Source organism: Fukomys damarensis, unplaced genomic scaffold (genome assembly GCF_012274545.1).
Source record: "Fukomys damarensis isolate Sample0158 unplaced genomic scaffold, DMR_v1.0_HiC HiC_scaffold_16, whole genome shotgun sequence".
NCBI classification, from domain to species: Eukaryota; Metazoa; Chordata; class Mammalia; order Rodentia; family Bathyergidae; genus Fukomys; species Fukomys damarensis.
In genome coordinates, this window is record NW_022900928.1 from 130,539,323 (window position 1) to 130,552,822 (window position 13,500).

General features: G+C 55.3%; 1 protein-coding gene across 7 annotated transcripts in view; it reads left to right on the plus strand.

Moving 5' to 3' along the window:
* Dgkd (diacylglycerol kinase delta) overlaps window positions 1-13,500 on the plus strand; it is a 91,324-nt gene that overhangs the window by 63,151 nt on the left and 14,673 nt on the right. For 6 of the 7 annotated variants that reach the window (XM_010608727.3, XM_010608732.3, XM_010608729.3 and 3 more), the window contains 11 exons: window positions 2,379-2,483; window positions 2,726-2,858; window positions 3,840-3,946; window positions 4,177-4,302; window positions 4,655-4,757; window positions 5,275-5,437; window positions 7,900-8,008; window positions 11,041-11,180; window positions 12,059-12,143; window positions 13,219-13,313; window positions 13,387-13,486. In XM_010608727.3, coding sequence (XP_010607029.2) covers window positions 2,379-2,483; window positions 2,726-2,858; window positions 3,840-3,946; window positions 4,177-4,302; window positions 4,655-4,757; window positions 5,275-5,437; window positions 7,900-8,008; window positions 11,041-11,180; window positions 12,059-12,143; window positions 13,219-13,313; window positions 13,387-13,486 — 1,266 coding nt within the window. The remainder of the gene's footprint in view (window positions 1-2,378; window positions 2,484-2,725; window positions 2,859-3,839; window positions 3,947-4,176; window positions 4,303-4,654; window positions 4,758-5,274; window positions 5,438-7,899; window positions 8,009-11,040; window positions 11,181-12,058; window positions 12,144-13,218; window positions 13,314-13,386; window positions 13,487-13,500) is intronic. The other variant, XM_033764708.1, reaches the window with a different exon arrangement.

A 13,500-nucleotide genomic window follows, 5' to 3' on the forward strand; every position in this document is an offset into this window, starting at 1 on the left:
TTTAATCTCCTGGATATCTGTTTGAATCTGTTTTATGGATTCCATTTCTTTCCTATGTTGGGCGTTTATTTTTTCCATTTCTTTCTTATGCTGGGCCTTCATGGCTTCTATCATGGTCCTGAGCTCATCTATTTTTTTGTCAGTTTCTGCTCTAGAGTCTCGAATCGCGACTTCCATTTTGCTCACTATCTCTATGGCTATCTGGGAAATTATTTCTGTTTTGAATTTTTCTAGAGCCTGATTGATCTGTTTTGTTACTTCCTGGGCTTTGAGTTCAGGGTGTTCCGGTGGTTCACTGTCGGGGTTTTCATCCTCATTTGCCCTACTGTTTGCCATTGGTGAACTGGAAGTCTGTCCTTGTGTCTTGCTTAAGTGTTTTCTCATTTTTATTTTTGTTGTCGGACTGTCCTTAGTTTAATCTCTGGATTATCACCCAAATCTTCCTGATATATTTGCGCCTTAGCTTCTGTGTCTCTAACGACCCACAGACATTGTCATCTTCACAACATCAGAGAAACAGCTCATCAAATCAACCGCAATGCTTTATCCCAACTGATACAATCAGCAGCACATTAAGATCAAGCACAACTTGGACACTGATCATCTGTGGTAGTCACTAGTCTATCACCCTTAAATCATTTGAATTAAATTGAAATCAAGAAGCAGTCTAGAACATGTCTGCAGAGAACAAAATTTCAATATAGTGTATTTACCATTTAATGGCTCAGATGGAGCGAGGATGCAAGTCCCCTGGTCTCAGTTAGCTGATGGCTGAACCCCATGACCCTGACTGACCTTGGGCTGCAAGGCCCAGATTGAAATCCCCAACCTTCTGAATGGTTGAACTCCACAACGTTCTACTACAGGTTTCCCATGCCCTTTCTTTAAAGATGTTCAAAGTTGGGAACTCAGAAAAATACCCTTGATGACCACCTCTGCCTCTGCAGAGTGGGTCCAAAGACTGGCACAGTCAGGAGGTCTGAGAGTGTGGGGGGGTGGTTATGGGGGTTCAGGGGCACCCGTGCGGCTACCTTCCTGGCACTTGAGGGATGGCGGCTGGGTCGGGAGCAGGCCTGGCTGTCTGTCCCGCGGTGGATCGGGGCCCTGGGCCTTCTTAATGTAAGGTACATTAGATTTTTTTTTTTTTGGTACTGGGGATTGAACTCAGGACCTTGCGCTTGTGTCAGGTGGCAGAACCACTAAGCTACATCCACAGCCCCTTAAAGAAAGGTAGAGTGTTATGGCAGGCAAGAATCCAGAAGTGAAGTCACGGGCTATTGGTGGGTCCCCAGGGACATAGGCATTTTCCTCATCCTGCTGGTGGGAATACAGGTTGGGATAACTCCTGTGAAAGGGATGTGGCAGTGGCCAGGAAGTTCCTCTGCGTTTACTCTGTGGGGGCTGTCCACGTCTCAGGGTTTATCCCAGTGCTTGAGTGGTAAAAAGAGGAAAAGACTGGGCTGGGGATTTACCTCAGTGACTCTGCACCTGCTTCACAAGCTCAAGGTGGTGAGTTTGATCCCCGGTACCAAAAAGAAAACCCCATTCAAGTGGTACTATTTAAGATGGGATTTATTTTATTTCTTTATTTACTTATTTGAGATAGGGCCTCACTACGTAGTCCAGGTTAACCTCGAATGAACTCTGCGGCCCAGGCTGTCTTTGAACTTGCAGTCCTTCTGTCTCAGCTTCCCAGAATGCCAGGATCACAGGTGTGAATGGCCAGCATGCCTGGCTTAAAACAGGAAGTTTTTGCTTTTGTGTGTGGGGTACCAGGGATGAAACTCAGGACTTTGTGCTTTCAAGGCAGGCTCAGTGCTGTTGAGCTGAACCCCCGGCCCGACAGCCTTTTTTCTATCAGAAAGGTTTTTATTGATTTGTAAAATCTCTGTTTCGTGGAAAGCATTTTCATTTGTTGAACATTGCCAGGTTTGTGGTGAACTAGGTTGTTGGGGCCCTGACTGAAGCAGCTGGTCGTCCTTTCACATAGTGTGACGCCTGCACACGTTACGAGGCTCTAGAGTCACTGGCTGTTCAGGGCTGGGCATCAGGTGCAGGCTTTCTGGAATAAGGCTGCTGTTTTCCCCTCAGGGTTTCCTAGGCCTTATTACTTGTATCTCAGCAATGAATAGTTGTAAATATTCGATTAGGTTGATTGCTGATGAATATATAAACTAAATTTTATTCTTTCTAGTTGGAGATTGTTCTTGATATTTAGTGACCTGTGATAACCACATTATGTCTGCTCAGTGTGCATGTCTGAATGAAAGGCTGTTTCCCTCGTAGGTGTATACAGCGTGCACTTCTGAAGGTGGGCTTTGAAACATTTCCCGCAGCAGTTGGCCTGGCTCAGGGTGCATTGTGTGTTCCTCCTCCAGGTCATCACTCCCTGTAGGAAACTCATCCTGTGTGCTGATAACAGGAAAGAGATGGAGGACTGGATGGCAGCGCTCAAGACCGTGCAGAACAGGGAGCATTTCGAGGTTAGAAAGCCTACTTCCACGTGCATCCTCTTGCACGTAGGTGCTTCAGGTCTCGCTGTGCCTGTGTGGCCTCTGCCCAGGCCTTGTGTGGCAAAGGCTGCCTCTCTGCAGACCTGGCATGCTGTGCCCTGTCCTTCGCACACCATCCTGCTCTCTGGGACACTGCATTTCATCCTGTCAGGTTGCTCTATTGAGAGTCTGGAAGGGCATTTTTACCTTTGCTGTCTGTTTTGCCCTTTCAGCCCACCCAGTACAGCATGGATCATTTCTCAGGGACGCACAACTGGTATGCCTGTTCTCATGCACGGCCGACCTACTGCAATGTGTGTCGGGAGGCCCTGTCGGGGGTCACATCCCATGGGCTGTCCTGTGAAGGTATGAGCTGCCTTTGTTTTTCTCTTGCCTGGGAAATCCAAACACAGTCACAGTAAAGAAGCTGTTATCCACCCTGCAGTGGTCAGTCAGAGGTCTCCTGCTGCATTCTTATGTGTTTTACCTACAGAGGAGTCCATTAAACCAGCTTTTGTGAAGGAAAATGGTAGACATGGAGCACATAGGCACTGCTGTCTGGGCCGTGGAGACAGGGATCAAAGTTGCCTCACAGAACTTGAGGTCCATGCTGGTGACCACATAGGGGCTTCTGGTAGGGGATGCGAGCCTGTGGCCAGGTCCTGACTGCTGCATAGTTTGTATAGTTTGTGAGCTTGACTGGGTTTTACATTTTAAATGGTTGAAAAGAGCCAGGTGTGGTGGTGCACTCCTGTAATTCTGCTACTCAGGAGGCTGTGGCGGAAGGATCACTGAGAGTTTGAGGCCAGCCTGGGCTACATAGTGAGTTCAAGGCCAGCATGAACTGCATAGGGAAACACCGTCTCAAACAAAACAAAACAAAACAAAACAAATAAGTGGTTGAGAAGATTTAGAAGACATTGTGAGCCGGGCGTGGTGGCGCACCCCTGTAATCCCAGCACTCAGGAGGCTGAGGCAGGAGGATCGCTGTGAGTTGGAGACCAGCCTGGGCTACACAGTGAGTTCTAGAGCAGTCTGAACTACATAGTAAGACCCTGTCTCAAAAAACAAAAGCAAAAGACGATTGTGTAGCCCATGAAGTCCAGTGACATTCAGACTAGAGTGCACAAACCTCCTGCTCTGTCCTCATGCTGGAGAGGCAGAGCTGAGGCTGTATGTGTCAGCCGCATACAGGGTCTGTGGCACCTCCCTGCTGTGTTCCTGTCACAGGCTGAGGCTCTCCATGGGCTGTGAGAGAGGGGAAGCTCCCGGCAACCCCAGCTTCCCTGACGAGTTGCCTGCCCTGCATAGAGGTACCTGTCACTTCCTTTGCTTCTCCTCTCACAGTGTGCAAATTTAAGGCCCACAAGCGGTGTGCTGTCCGCGCAACCAATAACTGCAAGTGGACCACCCTGGCCTCGATCGGGAAGGACATCATCGAGGACGAGGACGGGGTACATGCGAGGGCCCCTGCCCCGCTGTTGCATCCAAGCGCCTGCTCTCCCTGCCATCCTGATCCCCAGATTCACTGCGCCCTGCCTGCCAGGCGCTGTGGACACTGTCCCTGCTGGTCCCGGGGTTGGGGAGTGTCTCAGCCGAGGTCACACGGAGCTCTTCTGTCCCCGGGCTCTGGCTGGCTTGTCAGGGTTTGGGACTCACTAGCATGTCCCTGCTTGCACCGCAGATCGCCATGCCCCACCAGTGGCTGGAAGGAAACCTGCCCGTGAGCGCCAAGTGCACGGTGTGTGAGAAGACCTGCGGCAGCGTGCTGCGCCTGCAGGATTGGCGCTGCCTCTGGTGCAAGGCCATGGTGAGTGGCTGGCGAGGGGAGCCCCACATGCCGGGCGTTGGGCTGGCTGTTGAGGGCGTTATGCAGTCCCCTGGTTGGAGCAGGGCTGGCCAGGAGGAGCTGAGGCAAAGGTGGGCACCCAGAGGCCACTGCCCAGGTGCCCAGGCCTTGATCCTGGTAGTTCCCAGTGACTGCAGGGCCAGTGCTAGGCTTTCCTCCGCATCTGTGAGCAGCACCGGTCCAGCAGAGTGAGGCCAGGACTCTGTGCCTGGTGGGAGCAGGTTGGCTGTCCAGCAGTGCCTGCTTCTCCACCCCAGGCACTCTGGTGCGTGTGGGAGGCTGGGGAGCCCTGGTAACGGCCACTTTGTTCCAGGTTCACACGGTGTGTAAAGAGTCCTTAGTGACCAAGTGCCCGCTCGGCCTGTGCAAGGTGTCAGTCATCCCGCCCACGGCGCTCAACAGCATTGACTCCGATGGTGGGTCTGCCGCGAGATGGGTCTTGGTGACGTTGATGTGGGCATAGCCGAGGGTGGGAGGAGGCCGTGGAGGAGGAAAGAGGCATCCTGAAAGTTGCTGTGGACCTATTTAAGAATTGAGGCTGCCATTTCCCCGAAGGTGATGGGTGCATTTACTCTTGGGTGGTCCTGTGGCCTCTGACTCTGCCGGAAGCTGCAGGAGCTGCACCCGTCCCATGTGGCTGGCTCGAGCAGGCTGGTCCATGGTGCTGTGTGCTGACTGGTGAAGGGGCTCTGTGTGGTGTGGCTCAGGAAGTACCTTGCAGATGGGTGGGCAGTGCAGTGATAAGCGTAGTTTGGAGCCCCTGTAAAGGGGAGGTCAGGTCGGGCGGCAGTGTGGAATCACGCTTGCTTGCCCTCACTGAGTTAGTGGCATGTGTGTGTGAGTCCTCTGTCCCCTGCACCGTCTGCTGCTGCTCACTGTTTGCAACCCCCACCCCCTTCACGGCTTTCATAGGTTCTTCTGTCTCACATCTAGGGTTCTGGAAGGCCACCTGTCCCCCATCTTGCACAAGTCCCCTACTGGTCTTTGTCAATTCTAAAAGCGGGGACAACCAGGGCGTGAAGTTCCTCAGAAGATTCAAGCAGCTGTTGAACCCTGCCCAGGTCTTTGACCTCATGAACGGAGGACCGCACCTCGGGTAGGAGGCTCATAAAACGTGTCTGTTTTGGAGTTTTGCTGTTTTCTAAATAAGACTAGCTTGTTTGTAAAAGATCGACAGTATGGAAAATTTCAAATAGAAAGTTTGTCTTGAACCGCCCCTCTCCAAATTCTACCTGAAGAGGGAGGGACCTGCTCTTACTAACCAACGGAGGTTTGCACACACGTGCATGCACCTTCTAAACTGGCCGGGGCCCACTTGAGCTGCTGTTGTGCAGCCTGCTGTGCACAGGCATCCTGCGCAGCTCAGGTGTTTCCTTGTCAGGGCTCACAGACCCGCCACCTCTCCTTGCCAGCTGCCCAGTACCCAGGAAGGAGCTTCTCTCCAGGGAGGCCACGGCTGTTTCCCCTTGGTGCATGTGGGGCCTGGGGTGCATGCTATGCATCTGCAGGCTGGGGTCCTGTGTGTGTTCCTTTCATTTAGAACTTTGCGCACCTTTGTAGAAACCATGTGCTTCTATAAGCTCTGCCATTTGCCCCAGTTCTGTCCTCCTCGGGGTGCGCTGGTTCAAGGCAGGGCTCTGAGAGGGCATGCGGGCTCTCAGTGTGTCTGTGCTCGCCATTTGGCTGTGAGCTGGGCCGACTCACTGTGTTTCTGTGCTGCTGCTGTTCTCCGCTTCTCTTAGGGGTCGGCTTCCCCGCTTGCAGGGAGGCCTGCTGGGCAGAAGCCCCCACAGGACAGCTCGTCTGCTCAAAGGCAGTGCTCCCCAGCCCTCAGGCAGCCTCTCCTCTGATCTCGTGGGTCACGTTCACCCGCACCTCAGTTAACAAAGGGAAAGGGAGGTCTTGAGACTCTTGTAGCACTAGGCTGAGCAGCTCAGGTGCGCTTGATGGGCTGCCAAGGATACTGGCTGAGTGCTTTGTGGTGGAGAATAATTAAAAACTAATTCTGGTGCATACATACAGTTCTACAGTTTGTAGTCAGAGTTAAGGATGTGATGACAACTGGGTGTAGTGGCACATGCCTGTGATCCCGGCTGGCCCTCTGGGAGGCTGAGGCAGGAAGACCAAAAGTTTGAGCCATTTAGCAACTTAGACTCTGTCTTAAAATTAAAAAATAAAGGGCTGAGAGGTCCTGGGTTCATTTCCCAGTACTGCAAAAGAAAAAAAAAAGGTATGTGAAGAGACAGTAGGAGGCCCCACGGAGCTAAGGTTGGTTCACTTCCTCCCTGCTCCTGGGAACTGGGAGTCCCCTGACCTCAACCTGGTCAAAACAGGACATTGACCTGCTACATCTCCTTTCCAAGTCCCAGCCTCCACCTGCCACCTCCCCTCGGGAGAGCAGTGGCCTCTTGGAAGCCAGTGTCTCAGAGGACGTGCGTGGACCCTTGGCGTCACCTGAGATCAGGTGCAGCCTTGCTGCTCAGAATGTGGCCCTGTTCGGCCCTGAGGCCAGCACCTGTCACCTGCCCTGCTTGTGTTCTGAGCACTTCCTGGGCCAGCTGTGCCAACACAGGGTCTGCAGGCCCCAATGGCTGGGCACACGTGGACAGTCAGGGCTGCTTTGGTGTGGTGATGCCCTGACTCTCTGGAGGCCCAGAGAGGAGCTGTGAGTCAGGCCGGCCTCTGTCTTCACTGTGCTTGTGTCCAGCGGAGTTGGCGAGCATGCTGTGCCCTCTGCCCATTTCCGTCCACGTGCACGGGTGGGCACTGGGTCAGGCCTGGTGGACACAGGCAGCTGCTGGCAAGGGAGGGCTGTGGTTCTCGCTGAGAGGTTTGACTCTTTCCTGGAGATGAGGTGGGCACCCTCAGGTGAGGGACTTGATGGGACTCAGGAAGAGAAGCGGCTGACCCTGGCCGGGCATAGTGAGGGCAGGGGGGAGTGTAAAGGGGGCCGGCAGGCCAGCTGGGCTTGTCCTTGAGGAGGGAAGTGTCCTGCTGGAGACATCCTGGCAACCAGGTGCAGTTGTGTGGGGCTGTGGATTCAGAGTCATCAGCACTGGTGCTGTTGCTGGGGCCAAAACATGGGTGAGGCTCAGCAGGAGAAAGGTGAGGAATGAGTGGGAGGCAGCGGGGTACCCTGGGTTGGGACCCTGCATGGGGGCCGCGCGATCAGCAGGAGCCCAGGAAGGAGACTCAGAAAGACTTACAGGGGGTGGGTCTGGGTCACCTCACTGTGGTGTAACTGCTGTTGAGGGGACAGGCAGGGGACATGCAGGTGCTAGGCAGAGACCTGCCCGCCAGGCCTGCGCTCGAGTGCCAAGGCTCTCAGTGCAAGGTGGTGCAGGGGTGCAGCAGGGGGCAGTCACAGGTGGCGGGGGCATGGGTGCTAGCGCACCAGGGCACCAGGGATGCCGTGTGGAGTCTGTTGCTGCTCAGGGTACAATGTCTCCAGCCTTTCCTGTGGGGGGACCCTGGCCCTGGCTCGGGGGCTGGCCAGGCCTCTGCTGACGGAGCTCCCCAGGACTGCAAGTCGTCTCACTGACTCTCTTTTCTCTGCAGCTTGCGGTTATTCCAGAAGTTTGACACCTTCCGGATTCTGGTTTGTGGCGGGGATGGTAGTGTTGGCTGGGTCCTCTCTGAAATCGACAGCCTCAACCTTCACAAGCAGGTGCCTGGTGGGGGAGCCTGGCCTGGGGTGGCGGGGCCAGGGCAGAGAGTGGAGCAGTCTGTGCCCCACGTGGTTCAGGGCTCCAGCCCCCTGGCTGGGCCAGCAAAGAGGTTGGAGGTGGTGCAGTTTGTGGTCAGAGCGCAGGAGCAGGGAGCAGGACGGGAGCCCCAGGGCACCCTGGGAGTCCCAGGTCCTGCGTGGTGGATGCAAGGGAAGTTCTTTCGGGTGAAGGGAACTACCTCAGGCGCCAGGGCCCTTCAGGTCTGGGGGCTTCTGCCCTCCTTGCCAGGCTCTTCACTGAGTAATGACGTGGCCTACTCTTGCTTGGTGCCTCTGGCCTCGGAGGAGGGGTAGGGAAGGCACTTCAGCTCCTCGGTTTTATTGTGGCTCATTAGATGTAGTTTTTTGTATTAAGATAAAAATAGATTTTCCAGATTACGTATTCATTGGGTTTTTACACCTCTGTGACTGTCTCAGACTCGTGTCCAGGTGCGTGCGGCACAGTGCGTGACACAGTTTGAAGCAGACTCTCGCCATCCCCGCTTGCCCCTCCCTGCACTCTGCCCTCAGTGGATGGCACGCGCCTTGCGCTCGCTCACCTCAGCCGCTCCGTGTGGCCGTGTCCTGGGGCGGACTGGGCTGGGGCTGCTCACCTCCTGTGCCTGGAGCTCAGTGGCTCAGGGACACCTCTGAGTCCTTGGTTTTTCCAGGGCCCCAGGAGCCCGATTCCCCCTGTCAGGGCTGTGCCGGCCCACGTGCCCTCTGCTCCTGGGGCTCGGCATTTCAGATCTGACCAACTAACCAGATTGAAAGTCTTATTTTTATTTCTTCAATTATTGTTAAGTCAAGCATTGTCTCAATTGACAAGGTTTTAAATGAGTTGTCTTTTTACGTTTTTTCCTCATTTTCTTTTGTAAAATTCAGTTTATTTATAAAAACTGACGTCTGATTATTGTCATATTGTCTGTTTTCACAGATTTTGTGCCCCAGTTTGTCATATGTCATCGGCATTCTTTTTGCTGTTGTCCTTGTCTTCATGGTTCTTGACATTTGTCCTGTTGAGACACCTGGCTGCGTCCGATTGCCAGTTTACAGCTGGTTGGTCCGCGTTGTCTTACGCTGTGCTTGTTATGCCCCCACCCTCTGGCCCGCACACACTATACCAAGCTACACTCTGGCCCATTGTTAGGGTCCTTTTAAAAAAATCCAGCGCCAGTGATTTAGCTCAGTTGGTACCTTGCGTGCCTCGAAATCGCAAGGTCCTGAGTTCCATCCCAGATATCAGGAAAAAAAAAAAAAACAGTTGAATTTCTCTGTGCCTGGAGCACATTTTTCAGTGAGCTTGCCTCCCGCTTTGGATGGCTGTGTCACAGGTATGTAACGCCAGGACTTACCATGCTGGCCAGCCAGGCCAGAGCTCAGGAAAGGGAAACAGCACCCACTAGTGGTGGGCCAGAGCAGTCCACATAGTTTTGTTGGTTTGGTGGATTAGTATTTCAGGATTCACTGGTTGAGGATACAGTAAAATCTAGGGATTCATTTCATTTCATCCATTCAGCCTACTGACTTTTGTGAGCATTTTTCTCTGATTTCTATGTGGCCCTCGGTGCTCCGGCCACTCCCTCTCCTTCCCGGCTTCCCCGGACCCCCTACGCCTGGTAGCATTTCTTCTCTGGGCTCCCTTTTCATTCCCTTTGGCAGAGTCTTCTGGGCCTCCTCCTTCACACACTTCTTCAGCCTCAGTGACATGCAGGGACTTTGCTGCCGTGTCTCCCCTGGGATTTCCTGGGCCTCCTGGCTCAGTGCTGCAGATCGCCAGCTCCAAGTTGTCCCCCACCCCTTTCTGTGGTCTTTCTGTGCAGTCTGAAGCCACAGTCCATTCAGGGGTCTGAGTAGAAGTCTCAGTTGCTCTTGATTCTGTGGCCCCCTCCTTCCCTGCTGCAATTTCGGGTGCCATTCTGCTGCCTCCTCCCCGTCTAGGTCATTTGTGTTGCTGAGCTGCCACCTGTTCACACCCCATGTGTCCACCGCTCATCTGGGTGCCCCTCTTCAGCCCCACAGTGGGCGGGGTCCAACCTGACAGTGGACCTCACCAGAGCTCCTTGTCTGCTTCCTCTTCCCTCAGAGCCCTAAGGGTCTCTTCTCTGTGTGGCACCTTGGCAACTGGAACACCCCCAAACCTTTGGTGCGTTGCTTGGTTCTTTTTCTGTGAGCTCCTGGAAGCCTCTGCAGAGCCCCAGCCCCTCCTGTCTGTGCCCTCGAGCGTTCACTCCCACCCCCTGCCTGGCCCGTCAGGCTGCTGTCCCCATAGGCTGGCAGGGGAGGGCACGGCACTGTGTGGTGCCATAGGCAGTGCGGGATGTGTGACCCCCACAGCTGTGCTCAGATCCGTTACTGTGTGGTGAGCGTCGACTGCAGCCCCATCTCTGGACCCTGAGCATAGACCTGGGTGCAGGGATGGGGGAGGTCTGGGGTGGGAGTGCCAGGTGCAGGGCGACGCTCTGGGCAGTGGCAGGTGGAGGATGTGTATTGGGCCTGGGTGTCTGCTCAGTGGGTGGCCCTGGCCTGTTTATTTTGACCAGACTGAGAAGCCATCCGAGGCGTGTGAAGAGGCACGGAGTGATACTGATGATGATTGTGGAAGGGGGATTTGGCTTTGGTCATTTAGATGCTGGAGCGGATGAGATAGGTGGGGCGTCACAGACCGTCCTGCAGGTGTGTGCATTGCATAAAGGTCAAGAGGGAAGAAAGGACTTCGGACACTGAGGCCCCAGAGGTCTGGGTGGATATGTTGTCAGGATAGGGAACAGCTGAGAGGTGTGCTTCTACAGGTGAGGGGCTTGTGGACCCTGGCATCTGCGTCACAGAGATGTCTGTCCCCTCCAGTGGGCTCTGCCAGGAAGTGCTGGTCACACAGGGTCTCTCTTGCACACATTTAGTGAGGCCATCGCTGCAGGCCACCAGTGGGCAGCGGGGTGGGGGCTGCTTCTCCTGTGTTTTGAGTGCACGTCTCCCCCACCTTTTTCTGTTAGTGTCAGCTGGGAGTGCTGCCCCTGGGGACGGGGAATGACCTGGCCCGAGTACTTGGCTGGGGCGCGGCCTGTGACGATGACACCCAGCTCCCCCAGATCTTGGCAAAGCTGGAGAGGGCCAGCACGAAGATGCTGGACAGGTGAGTGGGGCCGTCATGCCATGTAGGGGTGCTGTGGGCCCAGGCTCCCTGTGACATTGGCTGTGAAGGTTGGACCTAAACATATATTCCCTTTTTGATTGTTTTTGGGCTTTGGTCAGATTATAAAAAAGATCCAAACAACACAGGTTAAGAAGCGTGCTCTAGAATGGTCAGGTCTTCTTACGAGGCCACACCTTCAGGGCTGCAGAGAAGGGAACTCCAGCCTTTGGCCATCTTGGCCAGGCCATTGGCAAAGAGCTCGTGGTCGGTCACATGCTTGAGTGGTTCCATTGTCCTGTGTTCTGTTCTCAGAGAAGTAGTTTTGGGTAATTATTCTCCAGGGTTTCCTCCAGTGGATGCTTCTGGTTCTGAGCTGGATGATAGCATCCTACCGACCACATGCTGTGGCCCTGGGGTGATGGTGAAAGCACTGCTGTCATCCCTGGACTGTGGAGTTCCGGCCCAGGGTGCTCATGATGCCCCGCCTTCCCGCCAGCGGGCCACCGCCTTAGCAGGGAGGATGGAGGGCTGTGGTGCCAGGTGGCACAGGCTCAGTGCTTTGTGGGGTTAGCTCCCTTGGGAGGGAGCCTAGTCTCTCCCAGCAGCAGCATCTTTCCTCCAGGACAGCTGCTCATGGGGAGCCTCTGCTGGCTTCCTGGCCCCTCTCTGGTGGGTGGTGTTGCTTCTCCTGGGTCCCTTCACACTCCCTGTGGTGGGGAGGAGACGGCTCTCAGACAGGTCAGAGAGCCAAGTCACGGAAGCAGGGCAGAGCAGGGGGGTAAGTGCAGTCAGATGATGCTAAGACCGGGTCGTCTGGCCAGGCAGAGCGAGGGTGAGGGACTGCCCTGGGGGCCCGGCTGAGCGGCGCTTCCGTGCAGGTGGAGCGTCATGGCGTATGAGACCAAGCTCCCTCGGCAGGCCTCCTCCTCCACCGTCACCGAAGACTTCAGCGAGGACTCTGAGGTACTGCTGCCTGTGATGTGTGATGCAGGACGGAACCCAGGGCCTCAGGCATGCTAGGCCTGCCCTCTGAACAGGCTCGGGGCCTTACCCTGTGCTCCGGAGCGCACTGCAGGGACACAGCTGGCGGGTGCTCACTGTTGGCTTTGTGACCCTGTGACCTTGCCCGGCTTCCTTGTGTCCCCTGCAGAGTTTGTGCTCCTGGCCCGGGCCTCCCAGTTCCCCGAAGCCCCTGCCCCCATACCCTTGCCCTGCCCAACTCCCTCTGACTTCAGCCCCATTCCGAGCCTGCTACGGTCCAGCCGTGAGTTCTGTTAGGTCAGCGGCCGTTAATGTTGGCTTCATCTCCTCATTCCTCATCTTCCTGCCTCCCTCCTCGTGACGCCCTGCCCTGGTACAGTGCTGGGCACACGGCAGTACTCATCCGTGCTGAACTGGCTGCTGGCTGCATGAAGCCTGGCTCTGCCTGGAGGGTCTGACAACCAAGGGGGCCAGGGCAGTGGCCGGTAAACGAGGCTGCAGGCTGTGGGCTGCGTGCCAGGGTGGCCTCACCAGCCAACACTGGTTTGGCCTTTTTTTGAGAGAAAGAGTGTGTGCAAAGCTCACAGCACTCTCCTGGGCCACTAGTGAAGCTTGCAGACCTGGGTAGGCCAAGAGCAGCCCCGTGTCTGTCGGCAGTCAGGGGCCAGCAGGAGGGGCCTGGTTTCGTCCTCCTGTGTCCTCCTGTGTTGGAATTCATGGCCTGACAGCAGATGTGGCCTCCCCCATCTAGTGCCTGTCACTGAAGATAGCTGGTTATGGAGCAGAGGCCCTCGCAGGCTGTTTCGTGACCTCAGGCTAAGCGAGAGAGAGAGCATCTCTTTTGACAGGTCGCTCTTCGTTCACACGTCTCTCAGTCTGTCCACAGCTCAACAGAGCTTCTGGCACTGTGGCTCTTGTTGCCTCTGAAGTGAGCTGAGGCTTTGGCTGAGGAGGCAGGGACTGTCAGGCACTGGCACTGCCTTTCCCCCTTGTGGGCGTGGCGGGAAAAGCCCTCGGACTCGGGGTCATCAGCCTCTATGCTCTGGGGCGGTTGCAGGTACAGCAGATTCTCTTCTATGAAGACTCAGTGGCAGCCCACCTTTCTAAAATCCTCACCTCGGACCAGCACTCTGTGGTGATCTCCTCAGCCAAGTGAGTGTGCGGCCTCGGGAAGGCAGGGCCTCACCCAGGGGTGCCTGTGGTCCCAGCCCATTCTGTCCCCCAGGGTGCTCTGCGAGACAGTGAAGGACTTTGTGGCCCGAGTGGGTAAGGCCTACGAGAAGACGACCGAGAGCTCGGAGGAGTCGGAGGTCATGGCGAAGAAGGTCTGTCCCTGGAC